At 62.0% G+C, this 21,427-nt stretch overlaps 4 protein-coding genes across 5 annotated transcripts; 2 read left to right on the plus strand and 2 right to left on the minus strand.

Moving 5' to 3' along the window:
- The first annotated feature begins 727 nt into the window (after positions 1 to 727).
- LOC135187310 (claudin-3-like) lies at positions 728 to 21,427 on the plus strand. Of its 2 annotated transcripts, none has more exons than XR_010307297.1 (3): positions 728 to 990; positions 3,199 to 3,418; positions 3,976 to 4,093. XR_010307297.1 is itself a non-coding variant. In XM_064165918.1 (3 exons), the coding sequence occupies exon 3, from the start codon at positions 20,598 to 20,600 to the stop codon at positions 21,219 to 21,221; it is 624 nt and encodes a 207-aa protein (XP_064021988.1). In that variant the 5' UTR covers positions 728 to 990; positions 3,199 to 3,418; positions 20,589 to 20,597; the 3' UTR covers positions 21,222 to 21,427. The 2 variants fall into 2 exon arrangements, 1 of the variants encoding a protein (XP_064021988.1); XM_064165918.1 differs by lacking the exon at positions 3,976 to 4,093 and adding an exon at positions 20,589 to 21,427.
- ABHD11 (abhydrolase domain containing 11) lies at positions 4,548 to 7,192 on the minus strand. Its single transcript, XM_064166039.1, has 6 exons — positions 6,984 to 7,192; positions 6,570 to 6,705; positions 6,308 to 6,481; positions 5,764 to 5,934; positions 5,329 to 5,510; positions 4,548 to 5,026 (listed from the first exon to the last, which is right to left on the minus strand). Exons 1-6 carry the CDS (start codon positions 7,079 to 7,081, stop codon positions 4,888 to 4,890), a joined length of 900 nt encoding a protein of 299 aa, XP_064022109.1. The 5' UTR covers positions 7,082 to 7,192; the 3' UTR covers positions 4,548 to 4,887.
- CLDN3 (claudin 3) lies at positions 8,540 to 9,341 on the minus strand. The gene has a single exon (XM_064166038.1). It carries the CDS (start codon positions 9,318 to 9,320, stop codon positions 8,676 to 8,678), a length of 645 nt encoding a protein of 214 aa, XP_064022108.1. The 5' UTR covers positions 9,321 to 9,341; the 3' UTR covers positions 8,540 to 8,675.
- Positions 16,581 to 17,847, plus strand: LOC135187294 (claudin-4-like). Its single transcript, XM_064165887.1, has one exon. The coding sequence runs from the start codon at positions 16,911 to 16,913 to the stop codon at positions 17,709 to 17,711; it is 801 nt and encodes a 266-aa protein (XP_064021957.1). The 5' UTR covers positions 16,581 to 16,910; the 3' UTR covers positions 17,712 to 17,847.

The raw sequence follows: 21,427 nt of genomic DNA on the forward strand, positions 1-21,427 counted from the left end.
CCTGTCCCACCGGCACGGCGCCGCAGGCCCACCGCCGCCGCCGCCGCCTCAGCGCTGCCGCCACCGGGCCGGCAGCCGCTCCTCGCAGACAGGCCCCGGAAAGGCCCCGCTCATCGGGCGGCGAGAAGAAGGCGGAGCGGGGCCCGGCCGGCCGGCGGTAGCCGAGAAGAGGCTGAGGAGCGCCGCGAGGAGCGGGCGAGAAGCAGGAGCAGGGAGCGCGCTCGGGGCCCGCCGGGAGGCGAGAGGAGGAGAGAGAGGAGAGGAGGGGAAGGGAGGGGAGGGGGCTCCGGGAGGGTCTCACCTGGCTCCGGCCGCACCGCTCCCGCCTCTGCCGCGTGCAGCTCCCCACCCTGCCCCCCTGCCCCGGCCCGCTCAGCGCAGCCAATCAGCGCCCAGCGCCGCCGGCACCGCGCACCAATGAACAGCGCGAACGCGTCCCCGCCCAGCGCCACTGGCCACCAGGCCACGCCCTTCCCCTCGCCCTCAAGCCTATCCCGTGACTCGGCGCGCCGCGCGGCGCGGGGCTGGGCCCAGGGCTCGGCGCCCAATGAGAGCTCACAGCGCGTCCCGGCGCAGCCAATCCGCGGGCGAGCAGCCGCTCCAGTCAGAAGAGGGCGGGCGGTCACCGGGGCCGTGCCGGGGGCGTGGGGGTACGACCGGAGCGGGGGTGCACGCTCCCGGCCTGGTGGCCAGCGGTCCCCTTCGCACACGAAAACAGCCAGCCCCAATCGTGGCAGAGGAGCAGCCCAAGGGGGCGGCCGAAGGCAGAGCGGCCCCCCAGGAGTACATGCTCCATACCGGCCTGCTCCGTGACCCGCAGCTGTCACGGGAGGGCAGGCACCGGGGGAGCCCTGGCGTGTCGCAGGCAGCGCTTCCTCCTCCGAGTAGTGTCCAGGGGACAGGATGGCGCTGGGAGCTTATCACAGAGCTGGCACCTCGGAGCTGCAGTGTGGCAGGTTCCCCCGACGGGCTGCGGGAGCCTTCGGGACGGTAAAAGCATCCCTAAGGTTTCGCCTCCCTCCCTAGCTTTTAGCAGCTGCAGCTGTCTGCACGTCCCCAGGGGCTGGATGCCCCTCTTCCCCGTGGCGCGTCCCTGGCTTTCCCCATCGTTGGTGTGACTCCTGTTGTTTCCACCCACGTCTTGCCCTACACTCGACTGCCCGGTGGAGAGCCCTGCTAATAGAGTTACGAGGCAGCCTCCCTCCGGCTTGCCTACAGCCTGGATTTTACGTTCCAGACAGGCTCCTTTCCACCCCCCCGCACCCGTGAGATGGAGACTGGGCTGGTGAATCCCTCAGAGGGATGAAGGTGCTGCTGCCCGAGGCACAGTGTCCCTGCCAGCACCTGGACAGGGATGAACTGAGCACAACCTCAGCTCTGGAGGATTTGGGTGATGTATGGATGTCGGTCTGTGGCTGAGGACAGCCACCTCTGCCTAGCCCTGCAGCTGCAAGTTGTGAGAGGAGCTGGTCCAGGCCTGGCTCTGACAGGCACCAGAGAGCTGGAAACCTCCTCCTCACTCTATGGGTGCTCAGTGACGTGGTTCTGGGGACAGTTCGTGATGCCCCAGTGTCACATAGACATGTTGAGCACTCCCCAAAGGAAATCTGAGTGTGGCTGCAAAGGGGCTCTGTGTCCCCATGCCTGCTGGGCTCACAAGCATATGCTGGGCTACAGGTGACTGCAGGAGCCTGGCCAGGGAATAACAACAGTCTCTGCTGCCAGGCAACCAGCAGCAGAACAAGGGGACACAGTGTCAAGTTATGCCGGGGGCGCTGTAGGCTGGATGTTAGGAGGAAGTTCTTGCCAGAGAGAGTGATTGGCATTGGAATGGGCTGCACAGGGATGTAGTGGAGTTGCTGTCCCTGGAGATACTGAAGCAAAGCCTGGATGGGGCACTTAGTGCCATGGTCTGGTTGAATGGCCAGGGCTGGATGCTAGGTTGGACTGGGTGAGCTTGGAGGTCTCTTCCAACCCCGTTGATTCTATGATTCTATGAATAGCCCAGCTGTAAGAGAGGAAATGGAAGCTGTGGCAAACATTTGCCTTCATTTCCCCTCTGCAGCAGAAATAGTTTTCATGGTTCCTTGGGCAGGCCAGGGCCTGAGAGATGATGGCAGGTGAGTGTGACCTGTGATACTGGAGCTTAATAGTGGGTGAGGTCCTACTCACCTGTCCTGGCCCATTGTCCACAGGGACAGAGCACAGCATGCATCAGGCTGGGGGCTCAGGACACTGCAACCCTGAGCAGGCCCTGCTCCTTGCAAATTCATCTCCTGGGGTGCTTTCTGTGGGTGTGTGGGGAAAAGGGGAGGGGAGGTGAGTGATGGCAGGGGATGACCCTGGGTTGGGAAATAAAAGAGGGAGCAGCACCCTAAGTAGGCAATGGAGATTGGGAAGCACCCGGGGTGGATGGTGGGGGAGAAATTAGCAGCTGAAGGGGGCAGCACCTGGGGAGTGATGGGGAAGGGATCAGCACTCAGGGGAGAAGCACTCGGTGTAGGCAGTGAGGCAGAAGGAGCATGGTGCTGGGGCTCCAGACACTGACTGAGCCACCCTGCAGACAAGTTGCAGATGGCTTTTGTGGGATGTCTCATCTCTGGGCTGCTGCAGGAGCTGCTAGCCTGAGGGGTGCTAAGCTTCGAGGAGTTGGCCAAGGTACTGGACAGATACATAGTGCACAGAGACAAAGCACACTGCTTCATCCATAGGATGTAGCTGAAGGGCTGCTGCAAGACGAGCTGGATCTTCAGTGACAGCCTCAGAAAGCATGATGGCACCTTGGCAGAGCAGCTGGGTCTGGCTGCTGACTTGGATGAGCAATGCAGGGCTATGCTGTGCCCTAGGCCATGCTGAGGCTCCCAGAGAGGTTCTGGAGCAGGGACTGGTTCTGGTGAGTGTCCAAGGCCTGAAGGCAGAGAGTAGCTGGGTGCCACTAGTGTCACTGCTCTGTTTTACCGAGTCCCCCATGCCATGCAACAGTGACAGGGCTCTCAGGGGTGACTGTACCCTGTGGGACCAAACAGGGACTCCCTGGGAGCAGAGCCCAGCTCTCCTTGTGTGAGTTGGTGATGGCACTTGGGCACCACGAGGGCACCTCTGTCCCCAGTGGCAGAGACTTCTGTTCACAGCTGGTGGCTGAGCCTCCAGACAGCTGGTCACAGGTGGCTGATGTTCCTTTCTTGTGCTGCTCTGTAGGGGATGAAGGATTTTGTGGATCACAAAGAGCACTGGACCTCTGACAGCACCTTCTTAGTCTTCCAAGTCCCAGAGGATCAGGGCTCTGCAGGACCAAGAGCAGAGATGAGACCACACACATGGTTACCTCAACACCATCTATGAGGAATTCAACCAGCAGCACTGCTGGGGGCACCGGGAGCAACACACAAAGTGGGCATCTTCCAGTCCTGCTGTGGAGGTGAGTCCCTGCTACATGGTGCCTGTGAGAGGAATAAGCTGGCCACGTTCTCCCAGGACAGATGGACCCCAAGAGCAGAGTGAGGTTGGGACACCCCATCACTGCAGATGGCTGGACCTGCCTTCCTAGGCAGTGAGAGGTCCATGGTGCTGAGCAACTCTGCAGGCACTGCCATGAGTACAAGTCTTGTGAGGAGCAGGTGGGAGAACTGGGGTTGTTCAGCCTGGAGAAAAGGAGGCTGAGGGGAGACCTTCTGGCTCTCCACAACTTCCTGAAAGGAGCTTGGAGCCAGATGAGGGTTGGTCTCTTCTCCCTAGTAACAAGTGGTAGGATGAGAGGAAACAGCCTCAAGTTGCGCTAGGGGAGTTTAGATTGGACATTAGGAAGAAAAGTCTTTGCTGGAAGAGTGTTTAAGCCCTGGAACAGGCTGGTGGAGTCCCTGTGCCTGAAGAGATTGAAAAGCAGTGGGGATGTGGTGCTGAGGGACATGGGTTAGCACTGGACTTAGTGGTGCTGGGTTAATAGTTGGACTCAATGATCCTGGACATCTTTTCCAGCCTCAATGACTCTGATTTTCTGCCCAGCTGCACACGAGAGGCTGTCCCCACTTGCGACAGAGACAATCTGTCACCTCCAGAGCGCTTCCACCCTGTCTCTGGCTTTACCAATCATCTAATAAAGGGATTTTCACAGCAGACAGCTGCACTCCTTTGCCTGCAGCCCGTGGTGGGTGGGTGGCTGTTGGCAGTAGCTGCTGTTACGTTGCCTTGTTGCCTTCTCAAGGGATGCTGAGTAGGTGGGAGGTGAGAATTCAGAAGGAGCTCAGAGAGGAGAGGAGAGGCTGGGCAGATGTGCTCCAGAGGATTTCCCTGCCTCCCACTCACAGCACCTCCTTGCTCAGGAGACTTCTTCCCCCACTCTCTGATCCCTCTCACTGCCCCCAAGGTGGAGAAAAGCCACAATTACACTGGGAGCCATGAAAGATCCTCAAACCCATCTTATGCACACTGGTCCTACATCTCAGTGCATTACAAACCCAGTTTGTTTGTGCCCTCCCACCAGCATCCCCACTGGTACGCGAGAACCCTTTCCTGTGCCCTCCCTGTCCTCCACAGCCACATCCAAATCATTTTCTGCCTTGGCATGAATTCACCTTTATTTAAATTCTGCAAAGTCATAGCCAGATTCACCAGCAAGTGGTCTGGAGAGTGAGAGGGTTTTTCTGTCCCCTCCCTGCCTTCCAGATGCAGGCAGGACATTGCCTTGGGTCAGTGCCACCCTGTGAGGTAGCGGGAATGCTCAGCAGGATGAAAGAGCCTCTCTGCTCTGGCTCCAGGTGACCTGGGGTGGGAGAAAGCCTCACAGGCAGGACTGGGTAGCAATATGGTCAGCTGGTCCAGTCTGAGCTTCACATCACTGCCTGGAGCTTCTCAGCTCGCTCCCACATTGTGCTTGCAGAGACCTCAGCACTAAGGTTGTAGCAGGAACTTGGAGACAGCAGTGATGAACTCTTCAAATTTATCCTGGTGGACTATGTGGCCTGCACCTTCAATGTACTGGATATCAGCCCTGGGGAAGAGGCGCTGGATCTCTGGGTAGTCTTTGGAGCTGCAGGACAATACAACATGGCATGGGAAGCATGGTCAGAGGTCCACTCAGGTGCCTTCCCTCACCCTCCACAGGTAGAGGGAGATCCCAGGTCTGACCATATCCATTTCCCAGCTGGGTAAGCCTGGGGCTGTCCCCCAGCTTCCCCCTTGCTCTCCACTGTGTTGGTGTCACTGGCAGCTGGAATCACAAAGCTTGCTCCAGGACCTCTCCCACCTTGAAGGATTCTTCCCACCCTTAGAAGCTGCAGAAGAGCACAAGAGGTCAAACCACAGGCTTGAACAACTTTTCTCCAGTCCCACCTGATATAGGGTGAGTTGGATCCTCCCAAGAAGAGCACAGGGCCAAGATATGGCTTATGGAAGACAGGGAAGTTCATGATATCTGCCAGGTGGTTGGAAATTGCCTCCAGGTTCACCCTCCAGACATGACGACCCTCCACCTCCACCAGGTTGGTGAGCAGGAACTGTCTCAGCCCCGGGAGCTGCCACAGAAGGAGATCATACATGCTTCAGCAACAAGCCCTCGAGATGTCCCAGCACCTTCCATCCTCCTGCCCATTTCCCAAGCTGTCACATTCTCCATTATCTTGACAGCCCTGGTGAGATGTCCTCCAACTGCCCAACAACGGCAGCAAGCAAGCAAGGCTGGGAAGTGTAAGGGCACTAAAGTGCTATGCTTCAGTCCCAGGGACAGGCTGGGAGCAGAAACCTTATCCAAGGAGTGGGATGTCCTACCTGGATCACCGAACTCAGCTGATCATCTGCCAGCTGGCGGGCAGCAGAGCGGGACAGGCCATCCGGGATCTTCAGAGACTTCATGGCAGAGATGTAGGCAGAGAATTCAGAGACAGATGTGCTTATGGAAGGACTGATGTCCACAGAGATGAGGCGCTCCACCAGGTCAGGCTGGGGACACAAGCATGGCAGATAGATGCCAGCCGAGATCACCCCAGTGGGACAGGGTGCAGGGTTCCACTCCCACCTAGACTCCTTGTGGGCTCTGAGCTCCCTTCTGCCCTTCCCAAGTTCCTCTTTCCCTGTGCCTTGGCATGAGGCATCTACAAGTTCCCTGTGATCAGTGCTGGAGGGACAGGGTAGAGACTTGCTCTGAATTTAACAGGACAGCACCCAAACTGTCACAGAAAAGCCACTCACTGAGGGGCTGTGGGCAAGGCTGGCACTTGTGAACAACTCCCACAGATGCCACCCCCCTTCCTACAACCCTCCCGACGCTGCCTCCCACTCCCCACCCTGCCCTGGAAGCCCTGAGCCTGCCGACCCTCTGCAAGGCCAGCGTCATTGCCGTCTTGCCCCCCATGCTGTGTCCTAGGAGGATGCACTTGGTGATGCCCAGGTGCGTCAGGAGGTGCTGCACATCCAGGCTCATGGCTTCGTAAGTCATCAGCGGGCTGTGGGGGCTGCTGCCGTGGTTCCTAGCGTCCACCGTCAGCACCTGTCTGGGCAGAGGCACAGTGTCACCGCAGCTCCGGGCACTGCCCTCTGGTCACCTCCTTCCTCAGGGCACTGCAGGCTTCTCTCACCTTGCCGCTGCCGCGCCGCACCAGCGTCTTGGCCACGGTCTGGAAGTTGGTGCGGTTGCCGCAGAGGCCGTGCAGCATCACCAGCGGCGGGAGGTCCTCCCGGCCCGGCACCTCCGCGTGTGCCAGCGGCACCGCCCTGCGGGAGAGGGGCGTCGGGGCGGGGCCAGGGCACGGGGGCGGGGCTGCGAATGGGGCGGGGTCAATGGCTGCCCGCTGGCAACTGCCGCCTGCTGCGCTGGGGGCGGGGCTAGCGCCTGGGCCGGGGCGAGGCCACTGCCCAAGGCGCAGGGCGGGGGGGGAGCGCCTGGGCGGGGCTAGGCAGGGGGCGTGGCCCAGCTAAGCCCGACGGCCCCGCCCCTTCCCTCGGGACCCTTCCTGCCGTCCCCCTCCCTTCTCGCGTGGTCGCGCTCTTACGTCACCGCGGAGCGGGCGGTGGTGGCAGCGGCGGCAAGCGGCGGGCGGAAGCTCAGCCGTCCCGCCGAGGCGGGGGCGCGGAGTGACCTGCGGATCATGATGGCAGCGGCGGCAAGCGGCGGGCGGAAGCTCAGCCGTCCCGCCGAGGCGGGGGCGCGGAGTGACCTGCGGATCGTGATGGCGGCGGCAGCCCCGGCGGCGGCGCGCGGGCGCTGACGCAATGTTCGTGCGCGGCCCGGGCCGGCGACTGGACGGCGGGCGCCCCCTCGCGGTGGGAGGGCGGCTCTGCCTCAGCGCCGCCTGGCTCGGGGCCGCAAGGTCAGCGCTGTCTGCGGGCGGGGACCGGAACGAGGCCAGCCGCAGGCTAGGCAGAGAAACTGGGGCCGTGTCCTCCCGGGACACCCCTCCCCGGGCCAGACAGAGCCGGGCAGAACTGCCTTAGAGATCCTTATCGCGGCTGCCTGCAGCCAGGTGTGCCGAGGAGCCCATCACCCGCCTGCGAGCGGGGCAGCGGGCTCCGCTGGCAACGGCCGCTGCGGCCGGCCAGGCTCAGGGCCGCCTCCTCCTGCTGCAGGTGCAGTCAAGGCCGCAGGGCACTAAAACCTCCCCCTTGCCCCTGGGCAGCCTTTTCTCGAAGGCCGCTCCGAGCCCCGCGGCAGGTTGCAGGTAGCAGGTTGCCTGGGCGCCCGCTTGGCCCCGCTGCCCGGCCGGCCCCGCTGATCGGCGGGCCCCGGTGTACCTGCGGCAGCGCTTTCCTCTTTGTCCCTGCCCGCTGGAGCGTGGCGGGGAAGGCGGGCGCCGTGGCCGTACCGAGGCGGGGGGAGCGGTTGTGCAAGGCAGCCTCGCCCCAGCCGCTGGTCTGTAACGGGGAGGGGTTAGCGGGGGGTGGTGGTGGTGAAAGGCCGGGGCGGGGGGGGGCAGCGCTCGGTGTTCCCCTCGGCAAAGCGAGACTTTGGCCCGGGCGGGCAGGGAGTGCCTTTGTCTCAGCTCAGCACCTGCCCTGCTGCCTCCCTCCCTGGCCAGAACTGTCCCCGAGCTGCGGGAGGGTGAGCGGACCCGCCCCGTCCCGTGCTGGAGCAGAGACCTTCGGGTTGGGGGCAGAGACCTCGGAGCGAGGGGGATGAGTGGCTGCGGCATGAGACCTCCCCCGTCCACAAATGCGGTGCTGCTGTAGTGGAGAGTGTGGGGTGGCACTCTGGGGAGTGCTGCACCCTGGGGAGTGCTGCACCCCTAGATCTGCATGCCCGGGGGGGGGTCCCTCCTCCGCCCACCCCCATCCAAGGAGACTCCTGCTACCAAAACAGGACACGTTTATTGACAAATGTAACCGGTACAGACCACGCGTAACAGGGACAGACGGCGCCCGGCCGGGGGCCATGGGGCACACACACACACACCAGCGGCACCGTCCCCACCCCCGTCCCCCCATCCCATCCCACCGGCTCGGGCAGGGGCGCGCTGGGCGCCGCTTCTCCCGCCGACCCGAAACCGCCTCGTGTTTAACCGAAACCGTCTCTATTTACACAGCCCGGCCCTGACCCCGACGCCGTCCCGCTCCCTCCTTCGCGCCCCCCCCCCTCCCCGCGCCCTGCTGTTGCCATCCCCTGTCCCCGTGGGGTTGATAAGGGTGTGCCGGAGTGCAGGGTGGAGGGCTCTGGGGTGTTGAGGTGTGCCAGGGGGGCCCGAGAGGGCTCAGACATAGTTCCTCTTGTCGTAGCTGGTGACGGCGGAGCGTGGGGCGGAGTAGGCCACCTTGCCTGTGGGGTACCTGTCGTCTTTGGGGGGGCAGGAGCAGCAGAGCAGGGCCCCCCCCATTATCAGGAGGGCTGAGGCTGCCCAGCCCACGTAGAGCGAGGTGCCCAGCTCCCGCTTCTGCGGGTCGAGGACCAGCGGGTTGTAGAAATCCCGGATGATGGTGTTGGCCGACCAGGAGACAGGGATGAGGTTCATGACGCCCGAGAGAAGGAAGATGACGCCGGCAACGATGGTGATCTTGGCTTTGGTGCTCTCATCCTCCACGCAGCGCGTGCACTGGGCGCCCACGATGGCCACCATTAAACCCAGGACGGCCAAGACGATGGCCACCACCAGGAGGGCGCGGGCGGCTTGCAGGTCCTGCGGCAGGGCCAGCATGGAGTCGTAGATCTTGCACTGCATCTGCCCCGTGCTCTGCACCACGCAGTTCATCCACAGCCCTTCCCACATGATCTGGGCCGTCACGATGTTGGTGCCGATGAAGGCCGTCACCCTCCACATGGGCAAGGCGCAACAGATGATGCTGCACAACCAACCCAACACCGACAAGGCCACCCCACCGATCTCCAACCCCATCGACATGGTGGCTGCTTCGCTGCTGCTGCTGCTGCTCTTGCTGCTGCTGCTGCTGCTGCTGCTGCTGCTGTGCTCTCAGTGATGGCGGAGAAGAACCCAGGGGCTGAATGCCGTCGCCGTCACCCGTCACCGCTCGCAGCCGTTGGGGGATCAGCTTACACCTGGGTGCACCTGCCTTTATAAGGGCTGGCGGGGCCAGCTCAAGCGCCCGCCCCGGGTGGGGTTTCACTGCTGGACGCTCCTCTCTCCGTTCCTCCGTCACCTGCGTCCCACACCCTCCCCTTTGTTTGCAGAGATGGCGCTGGTTACCGGAGAAGGGCCGGGAAGGGGAGAGACGCCACCTGCCAAGGCCATCCCCTTGGTTTCAGGGTGATGGATGCCAGGAAGCAAGGCCATCGTGTTCATTCAGACCCACCGAATCCCTTTGGAGGCCTGGAAATGCTTCATTTTCGCCGCTCCCCACCCCCTTGCCTCCACCTCCCCGAGGTGCTGGCAGGTCAGAGTTTGGTTTGTGTCTGGAGAGCCTTATCAGTGCTCGCTCACGTTCAACCGGGGCTCGGCAAGCGCTGGGCGCTTTTGCATCAGCGTGCAAAGTGCAAACCCCTTCGTCGTGTTGTGATGCTCCTTGCTCCAGTGCCACCATCCCAGAGCTTTTCACGGGCAGGGTGGGAGCAGGAGGGGTGTAGAGTGGGGGGGGGGGTGTCACTTGACCCCACTCCTGCTCCCGCCCTGCCAGGCAAGGAGCAGCAATGGGAATTCCTTGACTGGATAATAAAGGTCTGTACTCATCCTGCCTCATATATTTTGGCCTTGAAGGCAGCTGATAACGCACGTAACCACCTCGGCAGCATCACCTCATTAACCTGAGCAGGCAGGCAACGAAGGGAAAATAAACCTTAAGGAGGCAGGTGCAGGCAGGGCTGCCAACAGGCACACTTCTGACCTGGCAGCCCCACGGTTTGTGGGGTGCATGGGCGTCCCACATCAGCTGTCCCCACCCTAACCTCGTATGGTGGTGGTGGCGGCAGCGTTTCTAGCTGCTCTCCACCCCCCCCCCCAAGGAATGTGGTTGCTGGCCCTCGCTGGACACGGGCTTGCTCCTACCTGTTCCCTGCCTGTGCCAAAATCTCTCCTACAACTTATTAACTACTCAAGAGCACAGCACGATGCTGGCAGCTGGTGCCGCGCAGGGTCCCCTCCCTGCTTGGGCATCTGAGGGCTGTGTCTGCCTGGCTGTACCCCAGAGCACCCCGACACCACATAGATGGGGGCAGGGATCAGTTTGGGGTATCAGACTGCACCCCAAACCCCTGGCTCAGTCAGTTTTTGCTGCCCTGCAGCAGCCTGAAAACCCATAGCCAGTGGAGGCTGCTGCCCCACAGCACCCTTACACCCCATATCTGGCTGGGTCAGCTGTTGCCATCTCCTGTCACCCCAGAACCTTGTGTCTTGTCCAGAGTGGCCTCTGGTCTCTTGCACTGCCCTGTGATACCCCCCCAGTACCCCATATGCCAACCCATGGCACCCCTAAAATACCCTGTGTCTGGCCAGGTGGGCTTCTGTCACCCTGTGGCACCATGATAGCTCCTGTGTCTGGTCAGGTGGGCTTCTGTCACACCATGTCACCTCAGTAGCCCATCTGTTAGTCCAGATGGGGTTCTGTCACTCCACTGATCACCCCTTCCAGGGGCACCCCAACCCTTCCACAGCCAGCCAGGGTTGGTGGCTCTGGGCCTACCCAGTAGCGACCCCCTAGGTGCTGTTGATGACGACCCCATGAAAGCCACAACTCAAAGACTTGTCTGAAGATCCCACTCCTTGGGGCCACCTTGGACTGCCCATGGTGCCAGTGCTACCCACTGGTGGGCAGGCCTGGCTAGGGTACTGCTAGTCCTGCAGCACCCTCCTGGCAAGCACAGCAGAGTCCAGGCTGGCCGAGACCCCTCAGGTTGTGCAGGCAGGGGTGCAGGCAGCTCACTCCACAGGCAGGGCTGAGCCAACACCCCCGGGGTGCACGCAGGTGCCTGAACACACCCACCTAAACTCACACCCCCTCTGCCGGCAGCGACACCCGGGCACGCAGCTGCACATGCGGACAGACAGACACAAGGGCAGGCAGGCACACGGACAGACACGCGTGCAGGCGGCGCCCAGCGGGCAGGCGATGGCAGCGCCACGCACGTACCCGCATGTGCGTGGGCACGGGCACCCACGGCTGGACAGGCACAGGCTGCAGGGGCTGGGGGTACACCAGAGAGGGGCTGTGGGGCAGGAGGAGGGGCAGGGTTATACCACAGGCAGAGCTGTGGGGCAATGGGAATGCTCCATGCAGGAGCAAGGGGCAGGGAGGATACCCCCAGACACAGGGGGAGATACTCCTGGAGATACCTCAGATAGGGATGTGGGGCTTAGGCCTGGGGTGATTGGGATACCTGAGGTACAAAGGATACCTTATGCAGGGCTGTGGGGTAATGTGGACATCCCTGGGTAGGGCTGTGGGGTAATGGGGACATCCCTGGATAGGGCTGTGGGGTAATGGGGATACCTCTGAGTAGGGCTGTGGGGTAATGGGGACATCCCTGGGTAGGGCTGTGGGGTAATGGGGACATCCCTGGGTAGAGCTGTGAGGTAATGAGGATACACCTAGGTAGGGCTGTGGGGTGATAAGGATACCCCTGGGTAGGGCTGTGGGGTAATGGGGATACACCTGGGTAGGGCTGTGGGGCAATTTAGATACCCCTGGGTAAGGTTGTGGGGCACAGAGGATACCCCTGGGTGTGGCTGTGGGGCAATTAGGTACCCCAGGTAGGGATGTGTGGCACAGAGGATACCTCACGCAGGGCTGTGGAGCAATGGCAATACCCCAGACAAGGACGTGGGGCATGGAGGATGCTTCACTCAGGGTGCAGGACAGGGGGGCACCCTAGGTAGGGCTGTGGGGTAACGGGGACACCCCAGTCAGGTGTACAGGGCAGTGTGTGTGTGTGGGGGGGTACACCTGGGGTAGGGGCTGAGGTGAAGCAGCGCAGCCCCTGACCCTGCAATCAGAGCCCCACGTGCAGCGTCCCTACATCATTGCCCCAAATTGGCCAAAGTACAGGCTGCAAGGTGCTGTGCCGGCCCGGGGCAGCCACCGCCGCCTGAGTCACGGCAGAGGAAGAGGAAAATCACCAGGGTTTCGAGGTTCTGGTTTCAGGGTGATGGCCACCACCATGCACTTGTGGTGAGCAAACCAGCAGCTTGCTGCTGTTTACCCAAACCAGCCCAGCAGGACCAGGGTCCCTAATGGGGGGTCCTAGCAGCATCCCCATCCCTCCTGCTGCTGCATCTCCCACCCAGGTGAAGCCTCTCTGCTCGCCCCCCTCCCACCCCAGGCTGGGAAGGGATGAGGAGTATCACCCTTAGCAGCTCTGCTGGAATGGGGACAAAGCAGGGAGCCTCATGGAGCCAGCGGTGACGCGGGGACAGGTTTGCCCTGCCGAGTCATGGTGACCCCGGGTGGAGGTCAGACCCAAAGGGTCACAGGAGCGCTGCTGGTTTGGTGGCCCACGGGAGGACACTTGCTCTGCCGGGGTGGGGACACCTATTGCAGGCATTCCCAACCTTTACCCAGCACCCTTGGGGGTGAGCGGGAGGTGACGGCAGAAACCACCCCGGGCTGTTGTGGGGCCGCGTCGCCCTCACGTGGAGCTGGCAAAGGGTTTGGGGTGTTCCCCCACCGCTGCGGTCGGGGTGACGGCGCGTTTGCCCCCTGGGGGAGCAGGGCTGGGCGCTAAACGCTGCCTCGGCTGCTTATATTTCAGTGCAGGGCTGCTGGCTCTGCCCCGGCCAGGGCACACAGACAGCCTATTGTTGAACCCCCTTCTGCAGCGGTGCGAGCAGGTAAGGCTGCTCCCAGCATCAATGGTGGCTCTGTCTGCTGGCACACGGGGCGGGGATGGGGCCGCCGCTGCCCTGCCGGCACACGGGGAGCTGGGGGATGGCGGTGGTGGGGGGGTACACGGTCCTGCAGGACGTGGCAAAGGGCTTGGCAGCTCGCCCAGGGGATGCTGGGCCACCCAAAATCTCGGCTTGCCTGGGGCATCCCCACCCTGGTGGCTTCGGGTTGGCTCTCTGGGGCTTCGCGACGGCATCCTGCTTCCTGCCAGCGTTGTCTGCGGGGGTACTCCCATTGTACCACTCGTGCCCCCCACCCTGGTCTGTGGCCGTGTCCCCAGTCCCTTCAACAGCCAGCTCAGCACCTGGGTCTGTTTTCTGGGTTCAGACTGCTGGTTGCTCAGCAAACAGGGCAGATTGGGTGGCTTCAGGCTGGAGGTCCTGTTGCTCACAGCAGCAACGGCAGAGTCCCCCCGGGGACCCCACGGCTCCTGGCAGGTGGCTCCCATCCTGCCGCGCAGGCAGGCTTTGCTTTCCCTGACTCTGCAGACCTGAGCAGGTCAGGGAGGGTTATGCTGGGCAAGGACTTCTCTTGGGAACATGAAGTCCCTGAGCTGCCAGTAACTAATCCTCCAGCTCCGTGCTTGTGGCCATGCCTGGTCTGGCTGTGAAGCTGGAGATCCTGGTGGATCAGTGCTGGCTGGCACGTCTTTCTGTCACCTCCAGGTGGCCAGGGCAGAGAGTTTGGGAGTGAGTGCTGGGTGACAAGGGGCTCTCAGCTCAGTGGTGTGCAGCTAAGCTGGTGCTGGATGTGAGATGGGAATGTCACCCATAGCCTGGCTGGGGATGTCCCCAAGCTCTCTGGCAGAGGATTCATGCTCCAAGCCCTCTCCCCACAGGGTGTCCTATGCTCTGAGCAAAGTCAGGGTGGTGCAGACTCTGCTGTGTGCTGCCCAACATTGTGGTGACACTGGGTTTAATGCCACCTCCTTGCTCAGGGATGGCCTTACTGCCCAGCTGTGGGGCTGTGGCACATCCCCAGCCCAGTGAAGTGGGCATGATCAGTCAAGGGCATGTCCCAAACCATAAAGGGCTGGTGGGTGATGTGCCAGGATTCGTAGATTCACAGAGCTATAGAATGATTTGGATTGGAAGGGACCTCAAAGCTCATCCAGTTCCAACCCCCCTGCAATGGACAGGGACACCTCCCACTAGCCCAGGTTGCCCAAGGCCTCACTCAGCCTGCCCATGAACACCTCCATGGAGGCAGCATCCACGACCTCCTTGGGCAACCTGTGCCAGTGTCTCACCACCCTCACTGTAAAGAATTTCATCCTAATACCCGATCTAATTCTGACCCTGTTAGTGTGCAGTGGAATGGGGGCTGAATGGGCTTTCCCATCCTGCAAATCCCAGTGGGTTCGTGGCAGGGCTTCCACACCCAACTGTGGGTGCTGGGGCAGGTTGTGACAGCTTGGCATAGGATAAGCACCTTGTTTTGGCATGGAGGAGCTTCCTGCTGAGCTGTGCCTCCCATGGCATGTCCCCACACCATGTCCCCTTGCAGATGGCACTGGGACGAAGCTGGAGCTGTGGTGCTGTGGGATGCAGCTGGGGTGGGGCTGGTGCCTGTGTCTTGATGGCCCTGACTGATGTGTGCTGAGGAGCTCGGTGGTGCCATAGTCCTACCTGTGCTGCTCCAGCATCCTCTGGATCAGTGGGCTTGGTGACAGGGTGCTGCCCCAAGGGCTGCCTGCTGCCTCTCTGCTCCCTGCCCAGCCTGTGTCCATCTGTCCTGCTGCTGGCAGTGTGGTGGACACTGGGCTGGCTGTGCCAGTCGGGTGAGTGCATTGCTGGGGGACGTGGGGAGGGGCACAGGGGCTGTTTCTGAGGATAGCTGCCAGTTTGAATATAAGTCACGTTCTGGCTTTAATTACAGCAATTAGCTGTCCGAGGGCCCTGCTGGCGCCTGCACTGGCTCCGAGGGGGAGCCTGAGTGGCTCTGGTCTTTGATGCTCTGCAAATGAAAGAGTCCCTGGCCCTACCTTGCCATTTGTCCCCGGCCCAGAGGCAAGTCCCCACGTGTCTGTGGGGACAGAGGCGTGCCCGTCTGAGGTGAACACGCACCTAGGCACGTGCCTTTCTCCAACCCCAAATCCTTTGGTGGTTACAGCAGCTGGCTGGGAGTTGAAAGCCTCAGGCGGAGTATGGCCCTGGCAGGGAAGTTCCGGAGTCCTGCAGATTAAAGGGAGACCTTGACCACGAGGCCCTAGGGTGGGCACGCTGGTATGTGAGCAATGTGGGTGCTCCACCGGGACAGAGGGATGGAGGGAGCATCCCAGTGCAGCCGGGTGCCTGAATGGCTCTTCCTGCACAGGTTGGGCAGACAGGACCCAGCTCAACATTACCAGTCAGAGTGTGCAGCAAGACCCAAGTCTTGGAGTGCCTGGGCTGTGCTCTGCCTACTGCTGCCACACTGAGCACCGGCACCCCTATCCCAGACACCGCTGGCATCCGCATGGCGCTGTGGTGCACAGACCACCCAGCTCATCCCTAGGGCCTGATGGCTGAGGGACATCCCAGCATGGGCAGTGGAGACTGTGGTGCCAAACACTTGGCACTAGTGATGGGATTGTCCCTGTCACCCCCCTGCTTGGAACACCAGGATTACCTCAGGCCTTGTTATCTGATCCAGAGCCCTGAGATTGAGTCAGGTTAGGGGAACAGTGCAATGTCCATCTGTCTGTCCGGCCTCATGCTGCACCTACGCAGGTGCTGGAGGGACTTTGGAAGGAGCAGAGAGGGGATGTGTTCGGGGGGAGCTTGTGGGTGAAAGGAGAGGCTGGGCAGAGCCTGAAGCATTGCATCAGTATTGGCATCGGCGTTGGTATCGGCATCGGCGTGGGTATCAGCAAAGCCTGGCAAAAGGTTCAGCTGCTTGTGTCAAAATGCTGCCAGCACTACTCAGCCCTGCCAACCCTGCAGCCCTGCCTGTGCCTGGCACCCCCGAACCCACAGGGACGCTTTGGAGCCTCCTCTGCGCTGACCCTCTGAGCTGTGCAGGCAACACAGGCAGTGGGATGAAGGCAGGGTTGGCAGTGAGGGCTGTGGTGTGACCCTCGGCTCGGTGGTGCCACGCAAGGTGGGATGGGTTTTGGGGTCTGCCCCCTCCTTGCCCCAGGCAGTGCAGTCTTTCCTCTGTGGGGAGCTGGCAGCTGCTCCAACCGGTTTGTGGGTCTGGGCGGTGACACCTCCTGCCCGAGGCCTGAAAGAGGGCTGGGAAGCACTGGTATGGATGCCAAGGAACAAACAAGAGCTACTTGTGTCCTGCCGGGCATGGAGCCCAGCAGCAGGGCAGGGACAGCATGTGCTGCTCCCCTGGCATGGGGCTGCAGGGGCCAGAGCTTGGACTGCTGCAGGAGTGGGTGCCCCACGAGCTGAGGGGGGAAACTGAGGCACGGAAGCGTGGAAGGACCCCGCCCAGGTGATGAAGCAGAAGGTGCTGGCAGCAGTGGCAGAGACATCCCGGTGCCTGGACGGCAACCAGCTCTTCGCCTTCAGCATCCCAGGATGTGCCCCAGCGGCTGCCCTTGGCATCTCCTGCCTGCCCACGGGCAGCGGTGGGACGCAACTCCTGCACCTGGGTGGCCCAAACCTGGTCTTCTGCATCCTCCTCCGTGGGAGCAGCTGGGATATTAAGTGTCATCCCTGCGGGGAGAAATGCAAGCGGAAGAATCCCGGGAAACTGGTTTTACCCCTCTGTCCGGTGCTGGCGGCAGGACGGCGGCAGCGGCCGCTGCTCCTCCCTCGGCAAAGGCTTATAATGCCTGCCATGGTCCCGGCAGCCGGCACTGCGCGGCAGGAGGCAGGCAGGGCTGTGGGCAGCGAGCGATGGCCTCCATGGGGCTGCAGGTGCTGGGCATCTCCCTCTCCGTCATCGGCTGGTTGGCCTCCATCCTCTGCTGCGCCTTGCCCATGTGGCGGGAGACAGCCTTCGTCGGCAACAACATCGTGGTGGCCCAGATCATCTGGGAAGGGCTGTGGATGAACTGCGTGGTGCAGAGCACGGGGCAGATGCAGTGCAAGGTCTACGACTCCCTGCTGGCCCTGCCGCAGGACCTGCAAGCCGCCCGCGCCATGGTGGTGGTGGCCATCGTCTTGGCCATCTTGGGCACCCTGCTGGCTGTCACTGGTGGCAAGTGCACCAACTGCGTGGAGGACGACACCGCCAAAGCCAAGGTCGTGATCCTCTCCGGAGTTATCTTCATCGTCGCTGGCATCCTCATCCTCATCCCCATCTCCTGGTCGGCTAACACCATCATCCGGGACTTCTACAACCCGCTGGTCACCGAATCCCAGAAGCGGGACCTGGGCTCATCCCTCTACGTGGGCTGGGCAGCCTCGGTGCTCCTGCTGCTGGGAGGGGGCATCCTGTGCTGCACCTGCCCCTCCCGGGGCGAGCAGCCCTACTCTGCCAAGTTCACGGCTGCTCGCTCGCTGCCAGCCAGCAACTACGTCTAGGAGCCGCTGAGCCCTCTTGGACACCCGCCCCAGCATTTCTGGGAGGCTGAAAACTTCAAGAGCCCCTCAGCCTGGCTCGTGGACCCTCCCCGGCTGGGCTGGGGGCTGGCTGGGAGCCGGGGCAGGGAGGGCTGGGTGCTGGGGAGGTGCGAGGGAGGGCAGACAGAGCTGCCTTTGTTCACCAGGGGGTTGAAGCTGGTTCTTTCATCTCCGTCGAGACTGGGAACAGGGAGATCCTGTCCTGGCTGTTCCCTCCGGTGGGGGTCCTGCTCCCTCTGGAGCACCCGACCGTGGCATTTCTTCTGCAAAGTCACCCAGTCCCCCTCCCGAGCATGCCCTAGCTCCTGGCATCGGGGTGTGTCACACAGTGGCATGGCTCCCATGGGCACCACATGGCGCTCACGGGCTAAAGCCCCCCAGGACAGGTGGGCAGGTGCCTCCTGAGGTGGGCAGCAGTGCTGGTGGGGACACTAAACCTGCCCCACACAGTCATGGGGAACGGGGTCTCTGCAGACCCCGGCAGGGTCTTGAGGGTCAGTGGGGGCTCTTGCTTGCCTGTACCCTAAATTTTGATGTTGACCTACTTCTGGGGCTCGGAGCAGCTCCACCGATGTCTGATTTCTGGTGGCAGCTCCCCGGGGTGGGGGCATCATTATCCTGGGAGTGGGAAGGCAGCAGCTGGGCTGGGAGAACCGGTCGGGGAGGCAGGAACGGAAGCAGGATTGTGCACCTGCATGGGACAGGGCGACTCCCACACCCGACCCCATCCCATGGGGCGTGCTCAGCGCCATGGACCCCTTGGCATTCACTGAGTGGGGTTCTCAGGCCAGGGGGGCAGCAGGGGTTGGCTCACGGTGTCCCCTCAGGCTGTGCCGCCGTTCGTCCCCGCGTTGCAGCCTCCCCACATTAAACAGCAGCTGCTCGGACCCTGCGTGCTGCTTTCTTTGGACCCTCTCCAGGAGCCGCCTCCGTGGTGGGGCAGCCTGATGCTCCTCTGCCGCCCACCCTTGGCCCCTGCAAGCTCCCCCAGATCTGCTTTCCCGAGCCTCCTGCGATCCCAACTGCTGCCTGACCCCTGCTTCCTGAGCCATCCCGGGCTGGTCACAACAGGTGCCTTCGCGGCACAGTGCTTTGGTGAGGCTGAACGTGGCGTTGGGGATGTCCCACGCCTGTCCTGATGTGATCTTCCCACCCCATCAGGAAGGCCATAGCGCCGGTGAGGGGCGGGTTGGGACGCGCTGGCCCCGGGGCCACCCAGCAGCCCTCCCTGGGAGCAGCCTGGGGCTGGCGTGGTCCACGCCGCCTGTTTTGCCTGCGGTGCTTCCGGCATGGCAGGTTGTGCCAGGGTGAGCTCTGCCGGCTTGGGAACATCCTTCTCTGCCGCCTCCAGGTGTGGGGTGGCTGATGCTGGCTCTGGGTGTTTCACCTGGGTCTGGGGGCTTGAGGTGGAAAATGCACCTGTGGCCCTGTGGTGTTATTGTCCAGGTGGAAATGTGATGCTCTGACCAGCATCCCTGCTGGGATCCTGACTTGTTTCTGCTGCAGGGGGTTTTGTGGGTCTCTCGTGGTCCTGCTGGCTGGGGGAGGGTGACTGGGATGGCTTCCCATTATCCTGACCTCCCAGGAGGCTGGGCTCCCTTTCCTGAGGAGGAGGACTTTATTTGTGGCCCAAAGGGGCTCTCATGAACCAGGGAAGGCAAAGTGTCAGTGCTGGGTATGCATCAAGGTCCCAGGGCATGAAAGGTGCTGGGGAGTAACTCGGGACACAGTGGAGGAGGAGAGGCTGAAGAAACTGAAACTGGGACTGGAGGAACCACGGTGAAACCTCCAACAAGTGCCAGAGGGTGTGCCAGGCACAGCCGATACTGCGCTGGCACATAGGGCTCATAAAAACTCATCTAGTCTCGGCTACCAGGCATGGGTGCCAGCACCCATGGGTGCGCTCTGCCCCTTGGCAGGATGGGGGCTCTGCCCTCTGTGGGGCTGAGCAGTTGTTTGGGCTGAGCCAGGAGCCACAGTGGTCATGTGTGACTGTGGTGGGGCCACGTGTCTGGTGTGTCTCCCTGTACTGGACACCTCTCTTATCTGAGGGTCAAAGGGGTAATGCCTGCCATGACCCTGGGCTCCATGGTCTCTCACCAGGGGTTTGCCCTCTTGGTGCTGCTCCTGGTCTGAGAGAAGATCAGGGATCCCTGAAAGTGCTGAGCACCACAACCAGGCTTGGAGGCAGAGCTGAGCTCTGACCCATTTCCAGCGTCCCATAGAGGAAATCCTGGGTCCAAAGGGCAACTGCAGCACAGCACCCAGGGCCAAACAAAATCTGCCCTTGAACAGGGAACAGCTAGTGCCATGGTGAGGGCAGAGGTCTCTGGCACCATGCAGGTGCCCTCTGGCACCATATGGGCGGCTGAGGAGGATGAAGCTCCAGCAACGGAGCAGGGTGAGAAGGTGGTGTGGTGTCTGTGCTTTGGAGCATGCTGGGGTGGGCACAGCGAGCCCTCATCCTGCTCACTGAAAGCTGGCCCCTCCCTAACACTTGCCATCTGCTCAGCCAAGCCGGGATGGGACATGGCAGGGGACTGCCCTGTGCTGTGGGGACATGGTAGAGGGAAACATGACACACGGGCAGCCTCCTTGGGAGCCAGGTGTTTGGTAGCACATGTGTCCCTGTACTGACCTGCAGCAGTGCCCTGTGCCATGAGTCCCCACTCCGCCCTGCAGCAACAACGCCCCCAGCCACAATAGCGTCCCTGTGCTGCTCTGCAGTGTTCCCACCCCGGTGGGGAACGAGACACATCAGCACGGAGGCCGTGCTCTGTAGAAGGTCCTGCCTGGCTCCCGGGCTGTGGCTATGACAGTTGTGCCCTGTCCCCGCAGGTGCTGAAAATGACAAACCCAACGCAACAGTTGTCCGGGCTGCTGCTGTCCGTGCTGGGCTGGGTCGGCAGCATCATCACCTGCGCCCTGCCCTCCTGGAGGCTGTCGACCGTGGTGGGCACCAACATGATGGTGTCCCAGTCCTTCTCGGAAGGGCTGTTCCAGATCTGCACGGACGGCGAGGCAGGGAGGTCGCACTGCAAGCCCTACGACTCCCTGCTGGAGATCAGCCCCGCGCTGCAAGTAGGTCGCGCCTTGGTCGTCACCTCCATCTTCACAGGCCTCTTTGGCTTCATCGTCGGCCTGACGACCTTCAGGTCCAGCCGCTTCGTGGCGGACGCGATCATCAGGAACAGGAACACGGTCATTGCGGGGGTCATCTTCCTCGTGGCCAGCATCATGCTGCTCATCCCTGTCGCCACAAGCGCCAACAACTCTATCAGCGACTTCCACAACCCCATGGTGCCTGAGCACCTCAAGAGAGAGGTGGGACCTGCCGTCTACGTTGGCCTCTTCTCCTTCGCCTTTCTGCTCATCGGCGGCTCTGTCCTGTGCTCCGCGGGTCTCTCGAGGGACAAGGACAATGAGAGAGAGAGGAAAGGCTGCAGCTACCCCATGAAGGACTACGTGTGAGCCACCACGCCTGGATGCCAGCCTGAGGGCTCTCCACCATCCAAGGCTTTGCTACCGTCCCCATACAGCCTCTACGTGCTGCCCTCCCTCCCTACGTGCTACCTTCCCTTCCCCATCCCCATACTGGCTGTACCCTGCCATGGTCCCCCACTATGTCCTCCTCCCTGGCATGCAGGGGCTGTGCTCGTGGTGGGCTATAAACATCT

Source organism: Pogoniulus pusillus, chromosome 27 (assembly GCF_015220805.1).
Source record: "Pogoniulus pusillus isolate bPogPus1 chromosome 27, bPogPus1.pri, whole genome shotgun sequence".
Taxonomy (NCBI): Eukaryota; Metazoa; Chordata; class Aves; order Piciformes; family Lybiidae; genus Pogoniulus; species Pogoniulus pusillus.